The following is a 23,729-nucleotide window of genomic DNA, read 5'->3' on the forward strand; positions in this document are numbered from 1 at the left end:
GAGATGGATGCAGGTAGAGGCTTACCTGGAGGAATATATAGGCCATGGACTCATGCTGCAGGCAACACTTGGGAAGAAATGGTTCAGTGAGGTCCGGGAATGGGTGTTGTTTGTTCACCACAAAGATAAAGAGGAACATACTGAAATTCAAAGCTCAGCGTCTATGATCTCATTAGTTGTTGATAGACAGTTCTCAGATTTCTTTTTTGATATAAATAATATACAATTTAAATGTAAATGGTGAAGACACTCAAGAAAGCAATTTAGAGCAAAATAGGTGAGGGTAAAAGCCCAGAGGTCACCTACAGAAAAGCCCCTCAAAATAGCCTCCATCTAAGGATTCCTCTTAATAATGATGATGATTTTATTATTTCTTCCCCACCCACCTGACTGGGTCACCCCAGCCACTCTGGGTGGCTTCAAGCCTATACAGAAATATAATAAAACATCAAACATTAAAAACCTCCTTATACAGGGCTGTCTTCAGATAATCATTAAAGGTTTCATAGTTGCTTATCTCCTTGACACCTGATGGGAGGTTGATCCACAGTGTGGGCATCACTACCAAGATGCCCTCTGATTGGTTGCCTTCTCACAGTGACAGAATCGCCAGAAGGCCCTCAGAACTAGATCTCAGTGTGTGGCCTGAATGATGGGGGTAGAGATGCTCCTTCAGAAAAAGCCTGGATATTAGATCCATTCCAGCAAGGCTAGAAAGTATGGAATGGACTCAGGGTCTCATGGAAGCAATGGATGCTTTAACCAGGAAAACTGACCCTCCAGGCTTGCCCCCAAAGCACTGGAACCTAACAGTTGATTTGCACACTATACACATTTGGTCTTTCCCACCTATGTGGTTCAGAGTTTTTCTGTAATAATTAAATAAAGTGCCTCTAGCTGAATCTGATACAGTGCTCCTCTGAGACTTTGTTGTTTTATGCACCCAGGCTACTACAGCTCCTCAATGCTTTTTTGTAATCTGCATTTTTAAATTCTTATTTCAAAAGCATGCCTGCCATTCAGTTTTATTAGGCTGTATATACATAGCAATTTTAAAGCAGAAATTTTAAAGGAGCCATATACTGGTGCAGGGCAGCAGGGAAGGTGTCAACTCCCCTGGTAGGGATACTGCAGGATCAAGGACAGCTCCAAATATGCAACTTTTCCCAAGAAGGCTGCAATGTCAATTGAGGACATCTGACTGTGTCCATCATTAAAGCAGAACAATTAATTTAGTGCTTTAGTTGTTCTGCTGCAAGCACTGTTTGAATGGCTTGCAATAATGTTTTGAAATCTCTTCCCACAATGGCTGAGACAGCAAACCATATTCTTCAGTGCCTGGCTATAGCCCTCATTTGCTACAGACATGTGCACAAACTGCTAATACTATCACATCAAAGGTCTATGGGAAGTTGATGGCTCCTTGATGGATAAAGGTATATTCTGAGCCAGTGCCTCTATCTTTGGTCATACTTGATGTAGGGTCTTACCGAACTGGAAAGAACAATGTACAATCTTCCAGGCCACTAATCAAAGTGCAATGAAAGCCTCAAGCTACTGCTCAGGTACTGAAAGCCTCAAGGTACTGCTCAGATACTGCACTTTGCTCAGCTGGCAAAGCTAGACATACCTCAGGTCTGTGAAAGGTCCCAGGGACACACTGGTAGGCACTGAATAGAATACAACGACTCCAGGATCATTACTGAGAGCTAATTAAATCATTTTACAGAACTTTGCCCCTCCTTGGTCTAAATGTGTCAGATTGTCAGGACAGGGAGAGATACTTTGACTAAGTTTTTCCGTTTGGTGATGACTGTCCTAAGCCACATTGTTTTGAATTTACCCCAACTAGTTATTTATACCCGCTTGAAATCCCATCTACCATTTTCAAAAGATAAGAAGAACCCTGGCTGTGCTCTTTTTTGCTCTTCAAGATATAGCAACCCTAAGGAGGCATAGATGGCCACCAATTTAGATGACTTAAAAAGAGGATTAGAGAAATTCAGGCAGGGCAAAGTTACCCACAAAGGCTATGTTCTACCTCTACCGTCAAAGGAAGTTTGCCTCTGAATACTTGGTACCTGGGAATTGCTGATGGACAGAATATTGTCACAGTCGCAGTCAAGTCCAGCTTGCAGGCTTCCCACAGGGATCTGTTGAGATGCTGGACTGGAGGGGTGATTGCCCTGATCCAGCATGTTCACCTTATGTTTAACTGCTGAGGGACAGAGCAATACCCTCATTTCCCACCACCCAAGGTACATTTTAGCCACACACAGCACAGAAGGCACAGAGGACACTCTGCACTAAGTTGTCTATCTTGGGGTTTCCTTCTCTTTGCGTCATGATTTATGTTAGGACTACTTGTTATTGTTGTTTAATTGTTTAGTCGTGTCCAACCCTTCGTGACCCCATGGACCAGAGCACGCCAGGCACTCTTGTCTTCCACTGCCTCCCGCAGTTTGGTCAAACTCATGCTGCTAGCTTCGAGAACACTATCCAACCAGCTCATCCTTTGTCATCCCCTTCTTCTTGTACTCTCCATCTTTCCCAACATCAGTGTCTTTTCGAGGGAGTCTTCTCTTCTCATGAGAAGACTCCCTCGAAAAGACCCTGATGTTGGGAAAGATGAGGTGGCCAAAGTATTAGAGTCTCAGCTTCAGGATATGTCCTTCCAGTGAGCACTCAGGGCTGATTTCCTTAAGAATGGATAGGTTTTATCTTCTTGCAGTCCATGGGACTCTCAAGAATTTCCTCCAGCACCATAATTCAAAAGCATCAATTCTTCAGCGATCAGCCTTCTTTATGGTCCAGCTCTGGCTTTGGGAAGAAGGGGGTAGTACTTAGGACCCTGTCAGAATCCTCACACCTTCTTCCAGAAGCTGTACAAATGCCTCCTTTTACTGCTTCTTTCAGACCAGAAAGAAGGGGCTTGCCCAACCCTTGCACTGTTCCCACACCTCTGCATTGTTTAGCCTAGGCAGTAGTCTAAACCAAATGTGCAAAGAAAAAATATATACTCAGAAAAGCCCTCATAATGGCAGAGTGATCAAAAGCCAAGGAGTAATGAACCAGCAGGTGACCTATGGAAGAAGAAAGAGCTGACTTGGACAGATTTATGAGCCAAGGAAATGTACCAACTAGGAAGGACTGTTCCAGTGAGGAGCAGGAAATTATGGAAATAGAGAGTGCATGCTTTCCCAGAAATCCTATATTTCTATATTGCAACACAAAGCTCTTCTTTCATATTGGATGCAATCTTTCTAAGGAACTCTGTGGGAGTCAGCCAGATGCCTCTTCCAGTCCAACCACACCCACATTGTCAGTGAACAGGTACTTTAAATGAATATGTTTGTTTCTCGGGCTTTATGATAAAAGTGAACTCGAAACAACCTACTCCTAATGAGGCACAAAGTAATCAAAAATTAGCATGTCCCACACAAGCTCTTCCCAGAAATCAGGGGAACCTGGAACCTGCTTGTATCCATGGGGCCATTCAAGTTTGCACTAGAGGTTTTGTAGCTTATCAGTAAGTTCTTTTTTATGCAGTCATGATGGCTACCTTCCCTTCAGTATGAGAGCCATTAAGCCTATTAATACCAGTTGCTGCACATCACAGTGGAATATGTGTCCCGGAAAGGGATGTGTACTCACTGATGGTTGCCACATCTCTTTGAGGGTCAGAAATTGGTGTTAAAATACACTAGCTTAGATTAAGTCAGATTTGTTGTTTTCTGTGTAGGTATTTTCCCAAATGTTCCCGAATTCTTAAGTGACCTTCTTCTATGATCTTTTATTCCTATATGGTAACAGGGTTCTTACTACACTGTTGTTATTTTTTAAAATAAATATGTATTCTGTACTTTCTGTGCTTATTTGGATACAGTGTTGATTCAAACCAGAACCTCAGATCTCTTTGTGCATCCTGCTGGAGACATTGGGCAACAGCTCCTGCTTTCTTGGTCACCCAGATGTCCTTTGTACCCACAGGTGTCTCCTGGACCTGAAGGGAAGAATGGATAGCAAGAGGGGTGACATTCTAATGTTCTGGGAGGTTGGCCTTTTGTTGAACAGAAATCAGAATCCAACAAGAGAACAAGCTCTTAGAATGATGGGCCCTTTTCATAAGCTACAGGAATGAAAAGATTGTAGATAACATCTCCTCTTGTGACCTATCTTCAGTGATCTGCCTTCTGAACAGCTTTCATCTGCATTTTAAACAAGCACACATTCCTCTCCTCCATATATTTCTCTTTCCCCTCTCCTTCCTTCCTCTTTTCCTTTCCTTTCCTTTCCTTTTTCTCTTATTTCCCCCTTTCTTTTCTCCTCTCTTTCCTACTTTTATGCTGTTCTCTCTTTTATAGACCCTAACATTACCATGTTTGCAAAAAATATTGAGGATGAAATTGCTTGCATCCACTGGAAACTCGACCCCTCTGTTACTGCAGATGAATCTCAAGGGGTATGCAGAGCACAGTCTAGCCCTGTTGTGTTTTAGTTGGTCAAAAGAAACAAAGATCATCAAGCCGGAGACAAAACAAAATGACCGCCTCAGTTTCTCTCTATCTTTTGTGGTTGGCTGTCTTAACTGTATTTTGTTCTGAAGTTGTTCTATGGGTTTTTGGACCTCAATAAAGATATATATATATATATATATATATATATATATATATATACATATACATATGCATATATATATATATATCTCCACAAAAAACAAGGAATGGAGGAGACTAGCAGCACCTCCTAATTTTCCAAGAGCCCACTGAAGAGGTGACCTGATTTGGGAGGGGAGGTGTAAATCTGGTCTCTAAGGAGTGCAGCTGTTGCTGCCACTGTGGCAGCAGCAATGGGCAAGGAATTCCTTGCAGGCCAGATCTGCTGCCCCTATAATGATCTCTGGCAGGCATGCAGCCTGATAAGTGGCAAGGACTCTCTGTCAGTTTTATGTAAGTTTGTTTACAAGAAAAACACATCCCGAGTATGGTGTGCCACAGACAAAGCACAGCCTCTTTATTCTCCTTCTCTCTCGCTCTGCCAGTGAAGTCTGGAGCCTGCCTCCCCCAGTTCATCTCTGGGCATACTGCCAAACCTTCGCACTGAAATGTCAGGAATGCCAGCCATCTTTAATGGCTGCCTGCCTGGCCCCCTCCTCCTTATCCTTCATTCCATAGCGTGGTGATCTAGTTGCAGAGAGAAGCCTGTACCATGCTCTCTAATGAGGAGAGTGCGCATCCTGGCCAGCTCATCCAGTAAGTCCCCATTAAGCCCGGCTTGATACAACGCCACAAGGGGCTTCTCCCCCCACTCCAGCTGTTGCCACCACATATTGAACTCCGCCCAAAATTGCATCACTGTTCTACTCCCCTGCCTCAAATTAAGCAATTGCCTGGAAGCAGCAGTCTGCCTCTGGGGGTCTTGGAACATCGTATCCATGAACGCCAAAATCCCGCCTTTCTTCTCCTTCCCTTCCATTGCTCTTAAAGCTTCTCCACTCTCCTCATTCAGGGACTGAATGGCTGGCCTGTCTCTTCCCCAGAGGGATGCGGGTGGCGCTGTGGTCTAAACCACTGAGCCTCTTGGGCTTGCCGATCACGGGGTGAGCTCCCGTTGCTCTGTCCTAGCTCCTGCCAACCTAGCAGTTCAAAAGCACACCAGTGCAAGTAGATAGATAGGTACTGCTGTGGTGGGAAGGTAAATGGCATTTCCGTGTGCTCTGGTTTCCATTACAGTGTCCCGTTGCACCAGAAACGGTTTAGTCATGCTGCCCACATGACCCAGAAAGCTATCTTTGGAGAAGCGCTGACTCCCATGGCCTGAAAGCGAGATGAGCGCCACAACCCCATAGTTGCTTAATCGTCCAGGGGTCCTTTACCTTTTTTACCTTTCTTCCCCAGAAGACACCGCCTCAGACTCTGGCTTATCTGATGGTTGCCTGGCTTCCAACACTTCCTCTCTTCCTCATGAGAACAAAAAGATTATTCCCTGGGGGAAAAGGGGGTGGGCTGTCCTCTCTAAACTCAAACAGACAGCTTGCATTTGCAGAGTTAGCCCTTTGCTAGCTCAGCTCAATTTCTGAGGCTGACTGTCCTGCTGTGCTCTGGGGGGCCATGTTCCTGACCACCCCTATCAATCCAGCCACCTAAGATGGTCACCACACCTTGCTTCATGGGTGGGACCATCCTGCATCTTGATATGCCAAACTACACATTCAACCTCATCACTATGTAACCAGCATCACAAACACCAAATGGGGGAAAGCATTTACAGCTGTGACTCCAGTGTCTGAAGTTGAAGAATGCTATCACCGGATTCCCTTTGTAGAAAATGTTTGCCTACATGGAGATGAGGTTCTGAAATATTTACCCAACTACTTGCTGGTTTGTCCCATCTATGAGGACTTAAGAGAAGTTTTGTTCAAATATTTAAACCTCCCAAATGAGAGATGGATTGGGTATATGATAAACTTTTTATTAAGGGACAAGTGCCCATACACCTCTGAAAAAGTGGTCTGTTCTGCCTTTACAGTGACGATTATAAGGAGAAAAAATAATTCTGCTTTTATCCTGTTTTATGTATTTTTGATTTTGTAATTGCTTCAGCTAAACCAATAAATAACAATTGCATTTGTATCTGAAACAGAACTAAGAACCAAACTTTTATTTCCCATAATCATTTATTTTGTTTTGTAATGATCATAATGAAAACTTACCTATTTGTTAATGATACACTATATGGTTCTTTGTAGTTAGAAATTACATTCCCCTCATTTTGAACCATTTTTCTCTGCCCCTTGCTTCCCTTTACCTCCACCAAAAGCAAAAAAGAAAGAACCACAGATCCGAAGTCCAGGATTTCACCACTAGGCCTCCAGTTCCCCCTTATTGTTATGGATTTTGCAATACACAAGGAAGAGGTCTACACTGTCCTATTTACCCTTCATGTTCAGGCTGGTGTGAGATTCCTGAAGCATTATAACATCTTTTTTGGGTAATAAAAAGGACAAATCCCCCACATCCAAGTCTTCTTCTGTTTTTCGTGATGGCACAAAAATCTGTTGTTCCACAACCTTGGAACGTGAAAATGTGGCAATTAAAGGGGGCTAGGAAAAAAGGAAAGAAATGCTGACATTAGTCCTTTACTCAGGGACTAGGAGATTGTGCTTGTGAGGCTAAATGAGAATTTTAGTAAGTTAGTTTTAAAATGTGTATATTTAAGAAATCTGAAAAATATAATTTCATCGGAACATGAATATACAAAATTTTCAACATCAGAAGTTCAGATAAAAAAAAAAATAACTCATATGTTATTCAGAATGGCCATCATACCCAAAGGAGTCTCAAGACATGAAGATTATTAGTAGGCAGGTTATATTTATAAAATATAATGAAATTAGAGGATCTGAAAACAGGCCTAATTAACTAGATAAAACTGGTCAAATTCTAGTGTGCAGCTGAGTTGAATAAAATGGGAGGAATTCTATCCCTACCATCTCCTGGGCATGTTAAAAGTCACATGCTGTGGACACACAGCAAGATTTGAAAACAACACTCCCTCCCTGGTGTGGGAGCACTGAGTGTTTGAACCTGGCATGAGTCAACAGCCACACACACAAAAAAGCTGGAGGTGCACTCCATTGTCTCTCAGGACAGTTGGATGCCCACTGAGGCTTCCTCATTGCCCCACTGTGATCTAAGCATCCAGAGAATCCTCCTTTTATTTTACAAGTTTCATGTTAAACCCATCTAACATGAGGTAAGTGAAAAGGGGGGACTGCAAAAGCCAGTCAGGAACACCCCTCAGAATTCTTACTCAGCCCTTAGAAGAGAAATTTGCAAAGCCTGGGGCTATAAAGGGCAGGAGAAGGATCAGAAGAAGGAATGTAGGGCAGAAGCAGCTCAAATGGCCTTGACTCTGCCTCTTCCTTTATGGGGCAAATCAACCCAGATTCCCTTCCCCCATTCATTCCAAATTCCCTCTTCTTTTCAGAAAGGAGGGATTTGGCAAATTTGTCTTGTCTCCAAACAGCATTATTCCTCAAAACTATGTTGATAGGGAGGTATCCATCTAAGGCTGGATCTAGACACATCAAAATAGCAATTCAATTAAATGCGTTGCAACCTTCATACAAGCAAATGCGATTGACGACAGATGGGATTCCGTCATGCCATCTGGTGTCACAGTGTTATAACGAATAAAAAGTGCTATATCTTTACTAATGTAGCTAAATCATGACATCAGCAAAATGATGTATTCTTGTGGAACTGAGTATATCCTCCCTCTCTTCGTCCTCCTAAATACATTCCGGGGTTTTCCCCAATTCTGTGGAGTAAGTTTTGGGAGGATACAGAACACATACAGGCAGAGGAGAGCGGAAATTCTGTTGCACAACTGTAAATCCTTGCACTGATGGTCTGAGTTAGCCAAACACTGCTCATTTTCACAGAATTTAAGGAAACTTATTACATGCCTTTTACATAATAAATATGCTTTTTGAGCAAGAGGGACACATTTTGTTCTGGAATGCAAACCAATGGTGGAGAGATCCAAATGCAACTGGGGTGAAGCAATGAAGTAATTTGCCACATCTTTTACCATTATCTATCTATTAATTTGGACGTGGGTGGCGCTGTGGGTTAAACCACAGAGCCTAGGACTTGCCGATCAGAAGATTGGCGGTTTGAATCCCCACGATGGGGTGAGCTCCCGTTGCTCGGTCCCTGCCAACCTAGTAGTTTGAAAGCATGTCAAAGTGCAAGTTGATAAATAGGTACCGCTCCGGAGGGAAGATAAACGGCATATCTGTGTGCTGCTCTCGTTCGCCAGAAGTGGCTTAGTCATGCTGGCCACATGACCCGGAAGCTGTACACCAGCTCCCTCAGCCAATAAAGTGAGATGAACGCCTCAACCCAGGAGTCAGTCACAACTGGACCTAATGGTCAGGGGTCCCTTTACCTTTACCTATCTATTAATTAACCATAATAATCATAAATCATTCCACATTGCAAGTGTCCTAAGCCTGTCAAAGGAGACTATAAGGTTGCGGTGCTCATCTCGATTTCAGGCCGAGGGAGCTGACGTTTGTCCACAGACAGCTTTCCGGGTCATGTGGTCAGCATGACCAAACCACTTCTGGTGGGCAGACAGCGCGGAACCTTTTGGCACCCGAGACGTGTAGCTCGGGCGCATTGCAGGCCTTGTGGTGAGTGCCGCCTGCCATTTTGTCACCCCCCTCAGGGTGACACCCGAGGCAGACCGCACCCACCACAGCATGATTCCTAAGCCCCTAGCTGGTTTTTTTTTTTTTTCATTCTTTCTTTTTTACAATATTTTTTAATTAGCTGTTTGATAATTTTATACATATAAAACAACCTTTTCAAACATTCAAATACAAGGTTCTTTTGAACCTTTGGACCTCCTTCCTTCCCTCCATGGATTCCATATTTAAATGTATGTTTGCCGCATCTTTTACCATTATCTATCTATTAATTAACCATATTTAACATAAATAATTCCACATTACAAGTGTCCTTACATCCCTGCCAAATATTTTAACCATTTACAGTGGTCTTTTAAGTAAATTACAAATTTACTCCAGCCTTTAGTAAATACTTGATCTTCCTGGTTTCGGATTTTCCCCATCAGTTTTGCCATCTCCACATACTCCATCAGTTTCATCTGCCATTCTTCTTTTGTTGGTACTTCTCCTTCCATCCATCACTGGGCTAGTAGCATGCTCACTGCCATTGTTGCATACATAAAAAGTCTTTTGTCTTCTCTTGGTAACTCTTCACTTGTTATACCTAACAAAAAGGCTTCTGTTATTTTAATGATAATAATAATAATAATAATAATAATAATTTATTATTTATACCCCGCCCATCTGGCTGAGTTTCCCCAGCCACTCTGGGCGGCTCCCAATCAGTGTTAAAAACAATACAGCATTACATATTAAAAACTTCCCTGAACAGGGCTGCCTTAAGATGTCTTCTGAATGTCAGGTAATTCTTTATCTCTTTGACATCTGGTGGGAGGGCGTTCCACAGGTCGGGCGCCACTACCGAGAAGGCCCTCTGCCTGGTTCCCTGTAGCCTCACTTATCGCAATGAGGGAACCGCCAGAAGGCCCTCGGCGCTGGATCTCAGTGTCCGGGCTGAACGATGGGGGTGGAGATGCTCCTTCAGGTATACAGAACCGAGGCCGTTTAGGGCTTTAAAGGTCAGCACCAACACTTTGAATCGTGCTCGGAAACGTACTGGGAGCCAGTGCAGATCTCTCAGAACCGGTGTTATGTGGTCCCGGCGGCCACTCCCAGTCACCAGTCTAGCTGCCGCATTCTGGATTAATTGCAGTTTCCGGGTCACCTTCAAAGGTAGCCCCACGTAGAGCGCGTTGCAGTAGTCCAAGCGTGAGATAACCAGAGCATGCACCACTCTGGCGAGACAGTCCGCGGGAAGGTAGGGTCTTAGCCTGCGTACCAGGTGGAGCTGGTAGACAGCTGCCCTGGACACAGAGTTAACCTGCGCCTCCATGGACAGCTGTGAGTCCAAAATGACTCCCAGGCTGCGCACCTGGTCCTTCAGGGGCACAGTTACCCCATTCAGGACCAGGGAATCCTCCACACCTGCCCGCCTCCTGTCCCCCAAAAACAGTACTTCCGTCTTGTCAGGATTCAACCTCAATCTGTTAGCCGCCATCCAACCTCCAACCGCCTCCAGGCACTCACACAGGACCTTCACCGCCTTCACTGGTTCTGATTTAAAGGAGAGGTAGAGCTGGGTGTCATCTGCATACTGATGAACACCCAGTCCAAACCCCCTGATGATCTCTCCCAGCGGCTTCATATAGATGTTAAAAAGCATGGGGGAGAGGACGGAACCCTGAGGTACCCCACAAGTGAGGGCCCAAGGGTCTGAACACTCATCCCCCACCACCACTTTCTGAACACGGCCCAGGAGGAAGGAGCGGAACCACTGTATAACAGTGCCCCCAGCTCCCAGCCCCTCTAGACGGTCCAGAAGGATGTTATGGTCGATGGTGTCAAAGGCCGCTGAGAGATCCAGCAGAACTAGGAAACAGCTCTCACCTTTGTCCCTAGCCCGCCGGAGATCATCAACCAGCGCGACCAAGGCAGTTTCAGTCCCATGGTGAGGCCTGAATCCCGATTGGAAGGGATCCAAATGGTCCGTTTCCTCCAGGCGTGCTTGGAGTTGTTCAGCAACCACCCGCTCAATCACCTTGCCCAAGAATGGCAGATTTGAGACTGGGCGATAGTTGGCCAAATTGGCCGGGTCTAAAGATGTTTTTTTAAGAAGCGGTTTAATGACCGCCTCTTTTAGCGGGTCTGGGAAGGCTCCCTCACAGAGGGAAGCATTCACCACCCCGCAAAGCCCATCGCCCAGCCCTTCCCGGCTCGCTTTTATCAGCCAGGATGGGCAAGGATCAAGGAGACAGGTGGTCGGTTTCACTCAAGTTTCTCAGCCCTCATGCAGAAAAAGTCAAAGCCTGAAATGAATGCTGGGGAAAGGGAGTTCAGTGAGGATGCTGAAGAATGTTAGTAAGTGAAGCAGCCAAACTGTGTGTTGGAGCTTGGGGGGGGGGGGAGGCATCACCAGCCCTCCTAGCCTTTCATTATATCCTTCCCCCATCCCTTTCTGTTACTCTGAGCCAGAAAAGCAGCCTAAGTTTTCCTGCTTGCCACATGCATTAGCTCTCACATTTCCAAGGATCCTGTCCACATCCTTGGGCTATACAAACTGAAAGTTATCGATTATCACTGGACAGACAGGGGCCAAAGTTACATCCATATCTGGAAAGTCATATGTAAGATTGGGTCATCTGTATTACCAGTGCCTGCCTAAGAGGGTTTAAGAAGAGGATATTGGGGACTCAAGTTCAATTTTAACCTAAGGAACTGAAGCCAAACCACTAATAACATGTATTAGCTGTTTTATTTTAAAAGCCTTATGCTATCACTTGAGGCTTGTAGCTCCCAGGCCTCCTTTAATTCTGGGTATAAGGTCAGGCAATCCATCCTGCTTCTCTTCCCTTCTGGAATGAAACTGTTAAGTAAGTCTTGCCAGAAAGCCAATGGAGAATGAGCAACAGGTATGGGCAAGGTCTGCTAAAATACCTGCCCCCTGCCTCCAATCCTTCCAGCCAAATATATTTATTAGTGAGGGATGGGGTAGAAACTTGAGAAGCATCCTTGGCTATCAAGGAAGGCGTTGCATTGCTAAATAGGCCTAGATAAATGAGTTTAGCTTCTCCAGGACATCAGAAATTCTGCTGAAGCAAAGCATAATCTGCATCAGAAAAATTCTTCAGTTTAATCATTGAATTGTAGAGTTGGAAGGGGCCCCAAGGGCCATCTAGTCCAACCCCTCAATTCCCCCCATGGGACTTGACCATGAGATTAAGAGTCTCATGCTCTACTGGCTGAGCTATAGAAAACCCACATCAGCAATGAAAGCCACAGTTGGATAGACCTAACTGTGGACTTGTCACATTTATGGAAGAGGCTATCAGGGGCTATTAATTCTGATGAATATACTATTTCCAGTTGCTGGGGGAAAACAGTGGGAGTGGGCTACTGCCCTCCTGTCATGATAGTCCTGTACCCATGGACATCTGATCAGCCACTCCAAGTAGGATGCTGCTAGACTGCAGGGTTCTTCTTGTCTTCTGAAAATGGAGGGTGGGATTTGAAGCAGGGATAAACAACTACGTAGCTGGATTCAGTTCAAGACAATGTGGCTAAGGATACTCATCACTAAACAGAACAGCTGAGTCAAAGTATCTCTCCCTGTCCCAACAATCTGACATAATTAAAACAAGGAGGGATTAAGTTCTGGAAAATGATTTAATCAGCTCTCAGTGTTGATCTTGGAGTCCTTGTATTCTATTCACTGCATACCAGTGTGTCCCTGACATCTTTCAACAGCCCTGAGCTATGTCTAGTTTGGCAGCTGAGCAGTCACCTGAGCAGTACCTTGAGGCTTTCATTGCACTTTGATCAGTATATTGCTCTTTATCCATGAATACATATCCATTATGTATTTAATGTCTATGTGAAAAACATTTTGATATTTTTTCCTTTTATGATATTGCACTGCACACACATTTAAATAAATAAACAAAAATTAAATAGCACCTCTCTTTAGATTACCAAATTTAATAACACTTTCCACATTGTCCAGATTCAGGCATCAAAGAAAATTGGAACCATTACATTGAATATGCCTTAAGAGCAATAGACCTGCATATTTTTTCCAGATCAAGATATTTCTTTCAAATTCTTTTTCATAGGGGGACACCGAGTGCAACTTCTGAATGCATTCGCAGTAACCAGGTATTGTGACTCAGGTGAATACAGCTTCACTGCAGGGAATGGTAAATTCTTTCAGATGAAGAGGCACTGCTGCAACACTGAACTGTGTAACAATGCAACTCTCAGCTGTAAGTTTCTGCATCATTTTAGAATCCATAGGATGTTAGGGCTTTGCACTGGACTTGGCCAAGATCTGGATCCTTAGTCAAGCAGCAGTACTCAGAGGATATGTGCCTCATTCAAATGGGGTGAGACAGCCAAAATGGCTATAGGTTGGGTTGAGCAGTTCAGCACTATTTGGGCCTCTCAAGGGGTGGAGAGGCAGGCAGGATGAAGAAGCAGGCAGGAGGAGAAACTGTTTTTAAAAAGGACCTCTTGGGCAGCTACATCTCTGCCTGAGAAGGGATGGGTTCCCTTTCCAAACAGGCTTCTCCTGAATCTGTCCCAATGTCAGTCCTAAACCCAGACTGGGTCTAGATAATCTTTTCATCCAATAACACTTGCTGGTGCCCCACCAAAACTGTAAAGCCCTTGGGTGAATTACAATAATATAACATACCGGTACAAAAACAGATAAAACCATTAACATGCTCACTATACTTTTGATTTTGGCAGTTCCTGATCGCAACGTGCTGGCTGAAAATGGTTTGAAGTGCCCAGACTGCTTCTCCAAAGGGACCAAAAACCTAATAAAACATTTTTTAAAAAAGAAAGAAAGAAGAGAAACTCCAGCTAGGAGCGTAGGAAGTGGGGTGTGGTGGGTGCAGTCCGCCTCGGGTGTCACCCTGATGGGTGGTGACAATATGGCAGGTGGAACTCACCGCAGGGCCTGCAGCATGCCGAAGCCATGCATCTCAAGAGACGCAGGCTCCACGCTGTCCGCCCACTGCCTCCCCCCCCAGCTGTAGGGCATCGTCGGTGTGGGCGCTGCGCGTGCGATGCCAGGCGGTTCGCCCTGTCCCTCGGCACCCCACCCTGGGTGCCGGAAAGTCTTCCTCCACCACTGACTCCAGCCATCATTAGAAGAAGCTGATCTCTTAGAGTTCTCCATGATCCTGCAAACAATGGCCTGGTGGCCCTCTCTGTTGGCACATGCACCATCGCCCCAGCAGGGCCGTTCCTGGGTTTTGGCAAAGTGGGCAGCTGCTCCCCCCTCCCCACAGCACCATGGGCAAGAAACGCTCCCTAGAGCACTTGCTGGCCAAGCAGCATTGGGGGATTTGTATGCCAGCCAACCAGCTGATATTTTACCACACTGTCCCCCCCCCCAAACACCATTATTGGTTGGATAGTTTGCTGCCACGAGGAGGCGATATTCAGCGGTGATATTGCGTGTGATTTGTGGCTATGTTAAGGGTTTAAGAGAGCCAGTGTGGTGTAGTGGTTAAGAGCAGTAGACTCGTAATCTGGTGAACCGTGTTCGTGTCCCCGCTCCTCCACATGCAGCTGCAGGTTGACCTTGGGCTAGTCACACTTCTCTGAAGTCTTTCAGCCTCACTCACCTCACAGAGTGTTTGTTGTGGGGAAGGACGGGAAAGGAGACTGTTAGACGCTTTGAGACTCCATAGGGTAGTGATAAAGCTGGATATCAAATCCAAACCCTCCTCCTCCTCCTATTTTATCATATGACATCATCCATCAAACTCTGAGGGGTTGGGCATAAGCAATTGACAGGAGGTATTATCCTTAAACAAGTGGTGCCTGTTGTAAGCATGACCAAAGTTTCCTGCCAGGTTGCTCAGTCCGTGGAATTTGGGGGAGACGGGACACTGTCTATGGCACCCTGTCTGAAGGCATCTAGGAGAGACAGACAGACCGGTTGTCATGCCCTGGCCTGTAGTTCAATTTCAGGAGAGATGAGCTGGATGAGTTCAGGAAATCTCATATTTTAAATCATGATTTCTGTGCTAATCACACTTCTGCCTGTCTGGTCAAATGTGCTCCTTGGCAAGGCTTCCCCAAGACATGTTGCCAGATGAGGCAAACCACAAAATTGTGCCTCCCCATTCCAGGAAAGAAGGGTTGAGTTAATTTCAGCATCAGGAAGAATGCAAGAGGTGAGGAATAAAGACCTACATTGGAAACAAGAGTGGGAGGAGATCAGTAGCACCTCCTATTGTAGGGTTACCAGATGTCCCCCGATTTGCAAATCTGTCCCCGGACAAATTCTGTCCCTGGAATGTCCCCAGATTTGCAAATCTGTCCTTGGGAAATGTGGCAGCGGCAGCCTCAGCAGCCCAGAGCCAGCCTATTAGCACAGTGGGCTCTGGCTGGCTTCAGGAGTTGTTCTCTGCCGTGACACCACGTCAGCAAACAGCAAGCAGCTCCTGAAACCAACCAGAGCCAAGTGCACTCCCAGGCTGGCCCCTTCTGGGCAACGGCCATTCGCCCGTTACTCCCGAGCCTCCCCTGATCTGTCAAAACAAAGGGGGAAGGGGAAGGAGATCAGGGAAGGCTCGGGAGTCACAAGCAGGTGACGTGCCGTTGCCCAGTTTTTTAAAAAAAACTCTGTGCATTTATGCTTCACAGAGTGTGAAAGAAGGGTTTTGCACCTTTATACAATATGCATGTGTGCTTGGGCCCAGAGGAAAATCTCAACCTGGTGCCAGTAACCAGGTTGAGAGGTGGAGAAGTGGCCATCTCCCAGGGTGAGTGGCTGGGTGAGGAATTCTCCAAGGTGAAAATGGGAAGGGCATGTCATTGGGAGCCAGGGAGTATGCTTGCGACTTGTCAATGCTGTAACTTGTTTGCAAAAAATATTGAGGATGAAATTGCTTGCATCCACTGGAAACTTGACCCCTCTGTTACTGCAGATGAATCTCAAGGGGTATGCAGAGCACAGTCTAGCCCTGTTGTCTATTGCCCAAGAGGCCACTGAAGAGGTGACCTGATTTTGGGGGAAGGGGCCAATCTGGTCTCTCAGGAGTGCAGTGCAACTGTTTCTGCCACTGAGGCAGCAGCAGTGGACAAGGAATTCTCTGGAGGCCAGATCTCCTGCTCTTATGGATCCAGCCGCCTAAGATGGTTGTCACACCTAGCCTCATGGTTGGGACAGTCCTGCACTTTAGAATGCCAGACTACTCATTCACCCCCCTCACCCTCAGTATGTAACCAGCATTACAAATACCAAATGGGGAAAAGCTTTTACAGCTCTACAACTCCAGTGTATGAACTCTGTCATATGAGACTCTGTGTATGAACTCTGTGCAATGTATTTTGTTTTGTTTTTAACCTCTTTTATGTATTTTATCTTTTGTAATCTCTTTGGCTAAACCAATAAATAATACTTGCATTTGTCTCTGAAAGAAACATATCTGAGATCTGGCATTTTATTTCCCATAACCATTTATTTCGTATTGTAATGAACATAATGAAAACAAGTATTTTTTACTGAAACATTGCAGGGTTCTTTGTAGTTATAATACACAATTCCCACACAACTGTCATGGAAATTCTACTCAATATCAATCCAGAGAAGATCCCAATGTATAGTTAGCAGAGTAAAAACTTAAACACGTTTTAGGATTCCCCCCAAAATAGACCGGAGGCAATTAATATTTCATCCAGCAGAGTTTTACTGCTACTGAAGGCAAATGAACACAATGGTCACATATACAATGCATTCAGGATTGGCACTGTCCACAAGAAATCCAGTTGCAGCAGACTTCACATAAACTTACAATAACTTACAATAAGTCTAAACCTTAACACTATATACGGAACTCCACACCAGAAGGAAGAGATATAGAAAGAGAAATGAAACCCGGGCTCCTTCTGGCCTCTTAATATGACCTTAAAAAAGAGATAACAGAACCAGTTCAAGCCAGCAGTACTAAGCTTCTCTGAAGGAGTAACCAAAACATCATGACCCTTCTGCTTGTTTCTTTCATACAGAGAAGTTTCCAGAGCCCCCTTGAATTAATCAGAATAGGGAAGATGTCTGCAGGCAGAGGGCCTTCTCGGTAGTGGTGCCTGCCCTGTGGAACGCCCTCCCATCATATGTCAAAGCAATAAGCAACTATCTTACTTTTCAAAGACATCTGAAGGCCTCCCTGTTTAGGGAAGTTTTTAATGTTTAATGCTGTACTGTGTTTTAATATTCAGTTGGGAGCTGCCCAGAGTGGCTGGGGAAGTCCAGCCAGATGGGCGGAGTATAAAAATATTATATTATTATTATTATACACCAGATCAATATTTTCTGCACCAAGAAATGCAAACTGACAATTCTGAATCCTTTTTCTCTGCCCCTTGCTTCACTTTACTGCCACCAAAAGCAAAAAAGTAAGAACCAGAGATCCTGAGTCCTGGATTTCACCACTAGGCCTCTAATTCCCTCTCATTGCCATGAATTTTGGAATACACAAGGAGGGGTCTACACTGTCCCATTTACCCTTCATATTCAACCTAGTGCGAGATTCGTGAAGCATTATAACAGCTTTCTTGGATAACTAAAAGGAGAAAGCTCCCCATTCCAGTTACACCTCTTCCATTTTTCCGGAGTGCACAAAAATCTGTTGTTCCACAACCTTGGAAAGTGAAACTGTGCTCCTCAAAGAGAGCTAGGGAAAAAAGAAAACAAATGTTGACATTAGTCCTTTACCCAGGGAATAGGAGAGGATGCCTGTGATGCTAAAAAGGGAATTTTACTAAGTTAGTATTAAAATGTGCATATTTAAGGAATCTGAAAAATATCATAATTTCACTGGAACATGAATATAGATGAATTCTAATGCACTATAAATCCTTGCAGTAATGGTCTGAGTTAGCCAGATACCGCTCATTGTCACAAAATTTAAGGAAATTGAATTAGCCCTGAGTGCTCACTGGAAGGACAGATCCTGAAGCTGAGGCTCCAGTACTTTGGCCACCTCATGAGAAGAGAAGACTCCCTGGAAAAGACCCTGATGTTGGGAAAGATGGAGGGCACAAGGAGAAGGGGGTGCCAGAGGACTAGATGGTTGGTTCTTGAAGCTACTAACATGAGTCTGACCAAACTGTGGGAGGCAGTGGAAGACAGGAGTGTCTGGCGTGCTCTGGTCCATGGGGTCACAAAGAGTTGGACATGACTAAACGACTAAACAACAAAATTACAATCCTTTTACATAATATGTTTTTTCAGGAAGAGGAACAAATTTTGTCCTGGACTACATTCCAGTGGTGGAGAGATCCAGATGCAACTGGGGTGAAGCCATGAATGCACTTTTTACTTTTGTTCAGAAGGGTATTTTATATACACATCTCACTCTCAATCCTTCTTCTGGACAAGCTAGTGGCATTATGAGAGTTAAAGGATACAGTGTAGGCAGGCAAAACACTAAGGAATGGTGCACAGTGGGGCCAGTGAAAGATGTGGTCCCTCTCATTTTTCCAGCAACATGCAAGGGAAAGGGAAAGGGTGGGAGGGAGAATAGGAGAACAGGAGGGAGTCTGCATGAACCATCTGATGACTAGGCCCTTTCCCAATCTGAGTAGCAATGTTACCTCTAGAAAGAGATCCTTTAAAAACAACACACTGGGTCTCATTCTCAAGGCAGTTGATGGTCTTCTCACTTTTACACTCTTCCTTTCCTTTGGAGAAGCAGGCTGGGCACTGCAAACCATTTTCCGTCAGCATGTTGCGGTCAGGAACTGCCAAAATCAAATGTATAGTGTGACTGTTCATGGTTTTGTCTGTTTTTGTATCTCTGTGTTATATTATTGTAACCCACCCTAGGCCCTTATAGTTTTGGTGGGGTAGCTGCACATACTCATGGATGAAATATAATCTGGACACAATCTGGGTTCAGGACTGAGCATTGGACAAAGTCACCATTGGTCTCTGAGATGAATTATCTTTCCCAAAATTCGGGTGGGAGGAGTGTGAACTTTCTTTTCCTTCTTGATCTCTCTGAAGGTTTTCATGCCATTGGTTATGGTGTACCCTCTTTGAAATTATAGGATCTTAGATCCCTATTTTTGTACAGAGATTATGTCTCTCTTCTGCTCTTCAGCAATAACCTGTGAGTTTCAGTTTACCGCCCTAAGACTACCGGGTATAAAGTTAGTGTTAGGCAACCCATCCCTTCTCAGGCAGAGCTGTAATTGCCCAGTAGGTCCCTCTTTTTCACAGTTTCTGCTCATGCCTGCCTCCCCATCCTGCCTGACTCTCCACCTTGAGAGTCCCTAATAGTCTTGAGCTGCTCACCCCATTTGAACGTGTCCAGAGGAGGGCAACCAAAATGGTCAAAGGCCTGGAAACGATCCCTTATGAGGAACGGCTAAGGGAGCTGGGCATGTTTAGCCTGGAGAAGAGGAGGTTAAGGGGTAATATGATAGCCATGTTCAAATATATAAGGATGTCACATAGAGGAGGGAGAAAGGTTGTTTTCTGCTGCTCCAGAGAAGCGGACACGGAGCAATGGTTCCAAACTACAAGAAAGAAGATTCCACCTAAACATTAGGAAGAACTTCCTGACAGTAAGAGCTGTTCGACAGTGGAATTTGCTGCCAAGGAGTGTGGTGGAGTCTCCTTCTTTGGAGGTCTTTAAGCAGAGGCTTGACAACCATATGTCAGGAGTGCTCTGATGGTGTTTCCTGCTTGGCAGGGGGTTGGACTCGATGGCCTTTGTGGTCTCTTCCAACTCTATGATTCTATGATTCTATGATTCTATGAATGAGGCACAGGTCCTCTGAATACTGCTGATTGACTAAGGATCCAGGCCAGGCCTTGGCCAAATCCAGTGCACAGCCTTAACATGTTAAGGATTCTAAAATGATGCAGAAACTTACAGCTGAGAGTTGCATCGTTACACAGTTCCGTCTTGCAGCAGTACTTCTTCATCTCAAAGAATTTATCATCCGCTGCAGTGAAGCTGTAATGGCCCGAGAGACAAGAGCTGGATGGCGAGCATTTATTCGAAAGTTGCACTTGGGGTTTCACTATGAAAAAGAATTTGAAAGAAATACCCAGTTTGGGGGTGGGGGCGGGAAATATGCAGGTCTATTGCTACTCAGGCACATTCGTTGCAATGGTTCCATTTTTTTTTGTATTGTCTGAATGAGGACCTTTTCAAACTAACAATATACAAAGTGTTATTAAATTTGTCAGTCTAAAGTGATGGGCTGTTCCTTTTTTTATTAATTAAAATATGTATACACCACTATATCATAGAAAGAAAAATGTCAAAATGTTTTCCAGCTTTAATGCATAAAGCAGACAATAAAAACTGTATTAAAAGTAAAGAAACTGATATCAATGTATACTTAATGGCTAGTATGGGCCAGATATTTTGGGGATAACATACAACTTACAGCGTGGGAGAAGTTATAGGATTGGGATTTAAAATTTACAGCATGTTACATGCTGAAAGAAAATTATTTGAAAATGATGTAAATAGCAGTAAATTAGCAAAAATGTACAAAACTGGGTCAATTGTATGTTAGAAATGTGGTGGACATGTAAGATAGTATTGGAGATTCGGGAAATGATTTATTATGAGTTACAAAATGTTTAAAATAACTTGTTTATTTAAACTCCCCCCCCCAAGCTTTTCTTTTAGGAATCCTAGGTGCCGAAATCCCAAGGGAACAGAAATGACTAATTATGTATGCGACCACGGCTGCACGAATGTTATTGGCCCAGAGATGGAAAGAAGATGAACTCCCTACTAGAGGAGAATGGCAGATTAAGTTGAGGGATTATGCTGAATTGACAAAAATGACTGGAAGAATCAGAAAACAGGAAGACTGGAATTTTAATAAGGAATGGGGGAAATTTATAATGTATCTTAAAAACCATTGTAAACAGTCAAAACTTTTAGAAGGTTAAGCAGGGATTTCTCATTAATGCAAATCAAATTGTCCAATCTTGGAGATCAGCACCCAGATCCAGCCACTGATTGTGATCAGGTGATGTTAGGTTCCCCATTTTCATTTACAAACCATTGCTTACTTCAGGATTGGGAAGCTGTGATCCTCCAGGTGTTGTTGGACTACATCTCCCATCATCCCTGACTGGTGGCCAGGCTAGCTGAAGCTGATGGGAGTTCTAATTCATCTATAGCTGAAGTGCTACAGCTTCCTCAACTCTCTTTTTTCATGGGTGAGTTGCCCTAGCATAGACTTCTATATGCTAGTAGAACCCTTAAAGTTCAACAATCTTAACCTGGATTTAATCCAACAGCAAAAGACAAAAAGGCAGGAAAATCTTACTTATATTTGTACGCAGAACACCGGCAACACAGGATTGTTTCTTCCAGTCACAAGTTGTTTTAAGATAGCCATTGTATGTCATTCCAGTACCGTTATAAGCATATCTGCAGTCCAGAGGTAATACTGAAGACAGAAGCAAAAGTTTACTTCATGGATTATTATGATAATTAACATTATTATTAGTTGGTTTTGCGGTTTGCTTAATGAGATTAAGAGGAGGCGGTGATAGTAAATTAAAACTTTTAACTTAAAAGGGGTTCAATTTTAAAAGCATTTTAATAGAATGAAATGAAATGAAATGAAATGAAATGAAATGAAATGAAATGAAATGAAATGAATAAACACTCATTAATTAAAACTCTCGAAGTCATCATTCAGAACACTGGCTGAATTATTTCCAAGAGGTGGGGAGGTGAACCCTCCCTTTCCATGACCCACTTTTCCTCCCATCCAGACTCTCACTTAAATACATTTTATTCCCACTGTTTGGTTACAAGCTTAGATCTGGGTACAATTAAACTAAGACTCTCAGTGGCTACAAATCATGATGGCTATGTACTACCACCAATAGCAAAAGTAACATATTTCCTCTATCAGTTGCTGGAACCCACGGTAAGGCAGAGTGCTGCTGTGCTGAGGTCCTGATTGTGAGCTTCCCATAGTCATTGGGTTGGCCAGTGTGAGGACAGGATCCTGGACTAGGGATGAACCAATCAATCAATGTCTTAATTTCTATTTTTTCCAATTTATTTATTTATCTGCAGTCACTTCCTCCCAGAAGCTCAAGGCTGTGTGCATAATTCTCCCCTCCCCATTTTATCCTCAGAAGATTCCTGTAAAGTAGGTTAAGCCAAGGTATAGTGACTGGTCTAGGATCCCCCAGTGAGCTTCATGGCTGAGTGGGGATTCAAACGCTGGCTTCCTGGATCCTTGTCTAACACTCTAATCACAACAGCACACGGGCTCTTTTAAATTCAGCTTCTCAGATTTCCACAACCAATGAGTAGTAATAGGGAATCCAGAATCCTCTGAATCCTCACCAGTGGGTTACTGGTTAAGTGGGTTAAGTGGGTTAATGTGATCTGTTCCAAGATAATTAAATGTTCCCCATCTTACCTGCAGAAAGTGGGGCCAAGAGGAGGCATGCGCTCAGGAGTGCCTTCATCCTTCTAGAAAGACTCAGAACAGAGATGGATGCAGGTAGAGGCTTACCTGGAGGAATATATAGGCCATGGACTCATGCTGCAGGCAACACTTGGGAAGAAATGGTTCAGTGAGGTCCGGGAATGGGTGTTGTTTGTTCACCACAAAGATAAAGAGGAACATACTGAAATTCAAAGCTCAGCGTCTATGATCTCATTAGTTGTTGATAGACACTTCTCAGATTTCTTTTTTGATATAAATAATATACAATTTAAATGTAAATGGTGAAGACACTCAAGAAAGCAATTTAGAGCAAAATAGGTGAGGGTAAAAGCCCAGAGGTCACCTACAGAAAAGCCCCTCAAAATAGCCTCCATCTAAGGATTCCTCTTAATAATGATGATGATTTTATTATTTCTTCCCCACCCACCTGACTGGGTCACCCCAGCCACTCTGGGTGGCTTCAAGCCTATACAGAAATATAATAAAACATCAAACATTAAAAACCTCCTTATACAGGGCTGTCTTCAGATAATCATTAAAGGTTTCATAGTTGCTTATCTCCTTGACACCTGATGGGAGGTTGATCCACAGTGTGGGCATCACTACCAAGATGCCCTCTGATTGGTTGCCTTCTCACAGTGACAGAATCGCCAGAAGGCCCTCAGAACTAGATCTCAGTGTGTGGCCTGAATGATGGGGGTAGAGATGCTCCTTCAGAAAAAGCCTGGATATTAGATCCATTCCAGCAAGGCTAGAAAGTATGGAATGGACTCAGGGTCTCATGGAAGCAATGGATGCTTTAACCAGGAAAACTGACCCTCCAGGCTTGCCCCCAAAGCACTGGAACCTAACAGTTGATTTGCACACTATACACATTTGGTCTTTCCCACCTATGTGGTTCAGAGTTTTTCTGTAATAATTAAATAAAGTGCCTCTAGCTGAATCTGATACAGTGCTCCTCTGAGACTTTGTTGTTTTGTGCACCCAGGCTACTACAGCTCCTCAATGCTTTTTTGTAATCTGCATTTTTAAATTCTTATTTCAAAAGCATGCCTGCCATTCA

The 23,729-nt window shown here is 44.0% G+C and overlaps 1 protein-coding gene across 1 annotated transcript; it reads right to left on the bottom strand.

Annotated features, from left to right (window-relative positions):
- Nucleotides 1-16,887: 16,887 nt before the first annotated feature.
- LOC307222614 (phospholipase A2 inhibitor and Ly6/PLAUR domain-containing protein-like) lies at nt 16,888-22,707 on the bottom strand. The gene is made up of 5 exons (XM_079988004.1): nt 22,637-22,707; nt 21,521-21,643; nt 20,099-20,248; nt 18,812-18,958; nt 16,888-17,889 (listed from the first exon to the last, which is right to left on the bottom strand). The coding sequence occupies exons 1-5, from the start codon at nt 22,683-22,685 to the stop codon at nt 17,735-17,737; spliced, it is 624 nt and encodes a 207-aa protein (XP_079844130.1). The 5' UTR covers nt 22,686-22,707; the 3' UTR covers nt 16,888-17,734.
- Between the last annotated feature and the right edge of the window lie 1,022 nt (nt 22,708-23,729).

The sequence above is a fragment of the Podarcis cretensis genome (genome assembly GCF_951804945.1).
Source record: "Podarcis cretensis genome assembly, chromosome: 8".
In the NCBI taxonomy this organism is placed as follows: Eukaryota; Metazoa; Chordata; class Lepidosauria; order Squamata; family Lacertidae; genus Podarcis; species Podarcis cretensis.